Below are 8,458 nucleotides of genomic sequence, written 5' to 3'. Positions count from 1 at the left end.
AATTTTGAATAGAGTAACTTGAAAAAAAACTAGAATGTCGAGCTCATAAATTTTAAATTCTGATTCCGCCTCTTCCGGTGGCTATGTTCATACATAGAAAAGGAAAAAGAATACCTAAGCAAATATAATTACTGAGAGGTTGGTGGGTTTCTGGTTGTAGTTGTTAGATTTTAATACATCCATGCTCCACTTTCTTTAAAAAAAAAATACGAACTTTTTTCATTTCTTGACTTCCAACTAATACGACATATTTTGATTTCTAAATTTAACTACTTATACCAAACACCTTATACTATCTCTTAATAAAACAGAACAAAACAATAAACAAATGGCCTCTACCTCCATCAATTTAACAAGAATATATAGAAAAAGCTTATCAGCTTGTGTATGTGGTATCTATTTAGACTAAAATTAGCTTATTAGTGAAACAAGTTAACTGATAAGCTAGAGGTCACATAAGCAATGTGAAAGTCCCAACCAGTTAATATTTGATAGTGTGAATGTAATAGATATAATGTAATGGAAATAGCAAAATAGACGATTGAAATGAAATAACTGGGAAAAGGAAAATCTGATGAACAATGATTTTCACCACATTCTTTTTGCCTAGCCGATGTAATCAGATGGGTGCAAAGATGAGTAGATAGGAATATTTATAGAGTTTGAAAAACAGTAATTGATCCTGTAAATCCTATCCGTTACAACCATTATATAAGGATTGTGGCCAGTAAATATGTTCAAATGAATCTGGGGTACATTGTAGTTTGGGCGTTGTTGGATAGTAACTGGTCTAGGATGGTCCAGATGGGTTGGTCCATCCAAAGCACGGTTGCAAGGCGTGTCTATCCCTGACCCCAGGGGCGGACCTACCTTGTATTTTGGGGTGTTCCGGCACCTACTAAACTCGATGCGTAATAGGTATAATTACATAGAAAATATATGAAAATAGGTATAAAAGATATAAAGCACCTACTAAAACAAAAGTTGGTTGGGTGCATTGACATTTTAGTTGATTTTAAGGGGCTTAATTCATTGGAAGGAGGTCCCGGATTTGAACCTCATTGAGGTTATTTTTTACTTTTTTCATTTTTAAAATTTTTTAAGATTCCACTATCCTTAAATCCTGGGTCCGCCACTGCTAACCCGAACCAGTTCTTGTACATGGGAGGGCTCTTCATTCAGCTGACATTGATTGACTCAGGGTTGATTGTAGTCCTTTCTGTGCTTGCCACGGCTCTGGTCAACTAGTTTTTGCTCTGATATATATCTACCACTACAATAGCTATACACTAGGTATTACTACGTATTATTATCAAAATAACTGGACCTCCCATGCATGCACCATTATGAAGGAGCAGTTAATAATAATGATATTATCGAGTTAAAGTTTTCAAAAAGAAGATTAATTTATGTTTCTAATAAGTGAGAGGTCTCAATCAATATTATTATGACATGTTAACCTCATTGGATGACAGAGAGAGTCTCTAACGAATTTCTTTTCATATGTAAAAAAAGATGGATAGTGACAAACTAACACTAGTTAGCTAAAGCAATGTCCCTATAAATTCTTTATGATCCGTTTGGAGTTAATGTGTGTAGCAACTCGAACAAATAAAAAAGTCTTTCAAAAGTTGTAAAAAACAGTACTACTAATTAATTAAAATGGCTAAATTTGGTGATTTGAGTAATTTTCTAGTGTTGTACATTTTACTAGGAATAGTGCGTTCTAGCCATGCTCAGTTACAGCTCAATTTCTATGCCAAAATCTGTCCACAAGCAGAGAAGATAATTCAGAATTATGTGCAAAAGCAAATCACAAATGCCCCATCTCTTGCAGCTGCCCTGCTCAGGCTGCATTTCCACGATTGCTTCGTCAGGGTAAGCTTATGCCTCATTTCATATGAAGACTGCCATTCTTGAAATAATGTAGTTTCCTGATTTTCGTAATTGAATTTTTATAGGGTTGTGATGCTTCTGTACTGCTGAATTTCACTCCGAGCACGAAAAATCAGACTGAAAAAGTGGCTGTTCCTAATCAAACGCTGAGAGGCTTCTCATTCATCGATGGTGTGAAGAAAGCAGTTGAAGCTGAATGCCCTGGAGTTGTCTCTTGTGCTGATATTGTTGCCTTAGTTGCTAGAGACTCTGTTGTGGTTACAGTAAGTACAAGCCTTGAATCAACAAAAATAAAATCTAGTTTCCAACTTGTCGGGCTTAGAATCATGTCTTGCTCAGATAAATAGAGCTGAGTTTATAGTTAAAGCCGCTAATAGAAAACTGAGATAACTAGTTATAGTAAGATTGAAAGAGATCAATAAAAAGAGTTTCCAACTTTTATATGTTCTCTTTCTCTTCTTTGCATGATAGGGAGGCCCTTACTGGAATGTTCCAACTGGTAGAAGAGATGGAAGAGATTCAAACGCCTCGGAAGCCTTGGCAAACATCCCTCCTCCGACAAGTAACTTTTCCAGTCTCCAGACATCTTTTGCTAGCAAGGGTCTTGACCTAAAAGACTTGGTCCTATTGTCTGGTAAGTTCAAATTAGTACATCCCTACTTATTTCTGCTTCTGCTGTATTGAAACTTTCCGTGCACTTAGGTCTTTTAAACAAAAACCATTACTATTATGAACAATTTTCTATCAGGTGCACATACCATTGGAATCTCTCACTGCCCGTCATTTTCATCACGTCTATACAATTTTACGGGAATTTGGGGGAAACAAGATCCATCTCTAGACAGCGAATATGCAGCTAATCTTAAGACGAAGAAATGCAAATCAATCAATGACAATACGACAATTGTTGAAATGGATCCTGGCAGTTCCGGTAAATTTGATCTTAGCTACTTTCAGCTAGTGCTAAAGAGAAAAGGGCTATTCCAATCTGATGCAGCCTTGACAACAAGTGCGACAACAAAGTCATTCATCAATCAGCTAGTACACGGATCACTCAAACAATTCTATGCCGAATTTGGTGTAGCCATGGAGAAAATGGGCAAGATTGAAGTCAAGACCGGCTCTGTTGGTGAGATTAGGAAGCATTGTGCAGCTGTGAATAGTTAAGAGATGTCTTTTGCCTTTGTTCCCAACTTCCAATATTCGTGAGTTTGTATTTTGTATGTAACCTTTGTGTGAATGATTCGGGATAACATGTATCATTTCTTTTTGTAGTTATCCCAACTTATTCTTGTATATTGATGTTTTTTCTTGAAATAAAACTAAGCTGCCAAAAACTGCTTTTTCTAGAAGTAGGAAATATGGAACATTTTCCTGGAAGAGGTTGTACTTTTCCCTTTCAAACCTATCTTTTCACCACCTGATACTTCTCTTTCTCATGGTTGAATGCTTATGGTCGATTGTGGATTTAATGATTGTTGAAAAATCTTTCTACGGATACATGAATATTACTCCATGTACTTTTCACATGCTTGAAAAGGGTCGGTTAAGTTTTAGCTCCTGAGTACAGATCCCATATTCTCATGGATACAAACTGAACTAGCTACAACATATTAAGCTTTATTTAGTACACTTCCTGATTGAGATGAGAGTATAAATTACCTAGTCCGTGTTTACTTTATATGTTGCTTTGGGATTGTGTTGGTCATTATTACACTTCTTGATTGGTGATAGGGACTATAAGCTAAGACAGGTTTTATTCTATTGCAACCAATCAACTTAGTGAAGAATTTACTCTAGTTTCTTTTGTTACTCTTTTTAGTTTGGAAGGGTGATACACTACCAAAATTGAAGCCATACGTCAACAGGATTTGAACTTGATGTTTTGGGAACAAATAAATAAAGGATGGAAGAAAATTTCACTTTCTTAAATTCGTGGACATGAGTTAGCATCATAAAATGCGAAGAAAGGGGAAGTCCAAGACATTCCCTTCTTAAGTTTCTTCAACTCATGTTATGAGTCCTGATTGTTGAGCTTTTCATTTGATGTTTTCGTTGTTCTTCTGTTGGATTCTGTAACTTTTAACGAATTTTGTACTGAAACTCAAAAACTACTATTAATGGATTGTCATTTGATCTCCCTAAGAGAAGAAAACTTCAGATGACAATAGCTATTTGCACATAAACTCAAAGACCATGCTTGTATGATTTTACATTTCCTTTAGTATTTTAGTTGTTTTTCAGAAAGAAAACACCACTTTGATAACTCAAAATTTGAACTTTCACCAAAGTGTTGGAATTATGTTGAAGAGGAAAGATTCTGCCTCGGAATATTCGAATTTGACAGAGATTACAGAGAATTATATTTGATACGATATGTCATAATATTATGACAATTTTAAGTTGAACCAGCTTGTGCGGAAGGCTACAATAATTTAGAAGAGATGCAGAAACCTAACAGTTGACGAGGGAGAGAGAAAGAAAATCTTGTAGTGCTAGCACTAAACATTCATCCTATTCAATCTCATTCCATTTTAGGATAGATAGTAATACTAAAATTACAAGTGAAGTGGTGATTGTCTGACCAATCGATCTGACATTAGATTGCTCGTGCCTGTTAACTTCAATGTTTTCGGGTACAAGAATCTGTATATAGGCAACGACAACTTCAACACAAGTTCAATTCTAAGACAAGAATACTTATGAAGTTCCTTAACACCCTCAACACAAGATTATGAATAATCTATCCAAGAGTTATGTTATATTTCAGAAATGAGATGAAACAGAATGGTAAAGCCAAGTCCTCCGACTTCACGGAGTGTCCTTAGTGAATAATTCCCCTCACTGTACCCGAGGTTGTGGAATCTTCCTCCCATGATAAAATAGCTTTCAATCCGAACAATAGTGATACCTCAAATTGTTGGATTCGTCGAACTCACTCAACAGCTTAATGATCACACAGAATTTTTGTATAGAAGAAGAATGTTTTTGCTGTCAAAAATCATATCTATAACTGAGGAATATATCAGGTATTTATAGCTTTAAATGTGTTCTTTCAGAAAGGATGCATTGGTTCAGCAGAAAGGCACCTATTCAGTAGCAGTCACGTCCCTGCGCCCAGTCTGTGCTGGACCTGCGCTTGATCTGCGGCTGTAGGTGACGTTTCACAATTTCCAGTAACTTCTACGCTACGTCTGTGCCCACAGGTCACGTACTTGCGCTGCATCTGCGCCCGCAGGTCACCCTACATCGCGAAACAGTGTGCATTTTACCTCGAAGGGTTGCATCCCTTTATGATGTGTTGCGTATGCGTTTGAGTGGAGTCAAAATTGCGCCCGCACTTAGAGAAAAATAATTATATCAGATTTTTGGATTAAGTTTTTCACTTGTAAGACAAGTTTCAAATAAAATTCGTCTAACAAGATAGATCTCATCGATCGATCATTTTACAAATTCAAATCCAAATACGAAGCCAAAGCTGAGCCGAGCAAGTGACGACGACAGCGGCGCAAGGCACCATCATTTTCTTGCCTCACTATCTATGTGGAGTTAGTGCTCCTTATTAAAAACACTCCAAAGTTCCCTTCTCCCACCAATGTGGGAGAATTAGTGAACTTCTCAATTTGAGAGTACACTTTCTAATTTGGTGTCTCTCTTTTCCTCCACCATTTTCCCTCCATTTTCTATTCACATATACACCTTGAACCCAACAATGCCCCACATGAATGGGGAATGACTATCTTTTAAAGAAAGATACGGATAAGCATGTGATCATTTAGCAAATACTGATTGCATCTGAATAAGTAGGTTTCCCTTTAAACTTTCCGTAGTGAACATGCATCGGATGCACTTGGTCAATCGGTAGATTTGATATATTTGAAACGTCAAGCTTTGATGTACACCTAGACAGCACATGTCACACAACTAGCCTTTTACTATTTATTGTTCTCACGGTTTTGTTTTTTTTATCTATGAACACGTTCCGATTTTATGAGAGCTTAGAGAATAGGCCGTTACCAACATTCTCTTTGAAGCGGCTTCCACTTCGCCCTAACATAGGTGATTTCTAAACGTTCAATCCTGTAGACTAAACTATTTGGTCAAATCTACCAAATTTAGATAATCATTTAAAAACTTTTCACCTTTAAGTCTTATCCTTTTTTACTACACATTGTCTACATCATGAGAATGGATTGTGTAATTGACAATGTTGAACTTGTCAGACACAACTTTGTTTGATCCCTTTGAATCTAGCTCTTGGGATCTTCAGTCTACTAGGTAGAGTTACCGCCATGTTGACTTGTCCTAGGCCTTAAATCCATTCCCTTGGATGTCCTTCCCACTCCTTCTTTAGATAGGCCTTTTGTAAGTGGATCCAACACATTATCCTTTGACTTTACATAGTCAACAGTGATAATTCTACTACAGAGAAGTTCTCTAATGGTATTATGTCTCTGTCTTATGTGACAAAATTTACCGTTGTACATCTGCTCCCTTCCCTACCTATTGCCGCTTAGCTATTAGAGTGTATACATGCTGGTGCCACTGGTTTGGGCCAATAAGGAATATCTTCCATGAAATTCCAAAGCCATTCTGCTTCTTCACCGGTTTTATCCAATGCAATAAATTCATATTTCATTGTAGAGCGAGCAATACAAGTCTGTTTGGATGATTTCCAAGAGACCGCTCCTCCACTGATAGTAAATATACTTGTGGATTTTTATTTTATTTGATATGGTGATCCAACTTGCATCACTATATCCTTCAAGTATTGTGGAATATTTATTATAATTCAAAGCATAGTATTGAGTGTATTTAAGATATCCCAAAACTCTTTACATTGCCGTCCAATGAGTTTTATTAGGATTACTCGGGTACCGACCCAACTCACTTATAGCGCATGTTATGTATGGTCGAATACAGTTCATTATATACATTAAACATCCCAATACTCTTGCGTACTCCAATTTTGAGTCACTTTCACCTTCATTCTTTTGAAGTGCAAAGCTCACATCCAATGGAGTCTTGGCAATACCAAATTTCATATACTTGAATTTGTCAAGTACCTTTTAGATGTAATGAGACTGTGTCAATGTCAATCCTAGTGGAGTTCTATGAATTCTTATTCCTAAGATCACATCCGCAACTCCGAGGTCTTTCATATCGAACTTTCTTTCGAGCATTCGTTTCATTGCATTTATGCCAAAAATATCTCTACTAATGATCAACATATCATCCACATATAAATAAATAATTACTTGGTGATTTGGAGTGTCTTTAATATAAACACAATTAACACATTCATTAATCTTGAACCCGTTTGCCAACATGGTTTGACCAAACTTTGCATGCCATTGTTAGGTGCTTGTTTTGGTCCATAAAGTGACTTAACAAGTTTATACACCTTATTTTATTTTCTTGTAACCAAAAAACCTTTAGGTTGTTCCATGTAAATTTCTTCCTCCAATTCTCCATTTAGGAATGCGGTTTTCACATTCATTTGATGAATTTCAAAACCATATACCTCCGCCAAGGAAATTAACATTCGAATCGACGTTATCCTTGTTACTAGTGAGTATCAAAGTAATCAAGGCCTTCTTTATGTTTGAAGTCTTTTACTACAAGTCTCGCCTTGTATTTGTCAATAGTACCATCCGTTTTCATTTTCCTTTTGAAGATCCATTTAGAACCTAAAGTTTTATTTCCTGAAGGAAGATCAATCAACTCCCACGTATGGTTACTTAAGATTGAATTTATCTCATTATCGACTGCCTCTTTCCAATAGGATGAGTCCGAAGATGCCATCGCTTCCTTAAATGTTTGAGGCTTATTTTTTAGGAGAAATGTTACAAAATACGATCCAAATGAAGTTGACATTTTTTGACGTGTACTACTTCTTAGATTCTCATCATTATGTACATTCTCACTTGAAACATCTCGAGGTCATTTAGACCCCCCCCACTAGACTATTTATGTCTAGTTTTATATGGATAAATATTTTTAAATAATTTAGCATTATCTGATTCAATTACCATATTTTTATTAATATCCGGATGTTCGAATTTATGAACTAAAAAACAACATGCTTTACTACTTTTAGCATATCCTATGAACATGCAGTCCACTGTCTTAGGTCATATATTAACCCTTTTAGGCATAAGAACTTGGTCCTTAGCTAGACACCCCCCTATACTTTGAAGTATTTCAAGTTGGGTTTCCCTCCTTTCTATTTTTCATAAGGAATTGATTTTATCTTACTATGGGGAACTATATTGAGTATTTGGTTGGCTGTAAGAATAGTTTCCCCCCACAAGCTTTGCGGTAAACCTAAACTTATAAGTAAGTCATTCATCATTTCCTTCAAAATTTGATTTTTCCTTTTCCGTAATTTCATTAGATTGAGGTGAATATGGGGTCATAGTTTGATGGACAATTCCATTCTCTACACATATTTCGATGAAGGGAGATTCATATTCTCCGCCCCTATCACTTCTTATAGTTTTGATTTTTTTCTCTAACTGATTTTCAACTTCAGTTTTGTATTGCCTAAATGCATATATTG

The 8,458-nt window shown here is 36.1% G+C and overlaps 1 protein-coding gene across 1 annotated transcript; it reads left to right on the top strand.

Moving 5' to 3' along the window:
* Positions 1-1,608: 1,608 nt before the first annotated feature.
* LOC107877215 (peroxidase 3) lies at positions 1,609-3,237 on the top strand. The gene is made up of 4 exons (XM_016723911.2): positions 1,609-1,878; positions 1,962-2,159; positions 2,368-2,530; positions 2,645-3,237. The coding sequence occupies exons 1-4, from the start codon at positions 1,663-1,665 to the stop codon at positions 3,061-3,063; spliced, it is 996 nt and encodes a 331-aa protein (XP_016579397.1). The 5' UTR covers positions 1,609-1,662; the 3' UTR covers positions 3,064-3,237.
* Positions 3,238-8,458: the final 5,221 nt, after the last annotated feature.

Source organism: Capsicum annuum, chromosome 7 (assembly GCF_002878395.1).
Source record: "Capsicum annuum cultivar UCD-10X-F1 chromosome 7, UCD10Xv1.1, whole genome shotgun sequence".
Classification (NCBI taxonomy): Eukaryota; Viridiplantae; Streptophyta; class Magnoliopsida; order Solanales; family Solanaceae; genus Capsicum; species Capsicum annuum.
Note: the sequence above shows the minus strand (reverse complement) of the source record. Positions and strands in the feature narration are given on the sequence as shown.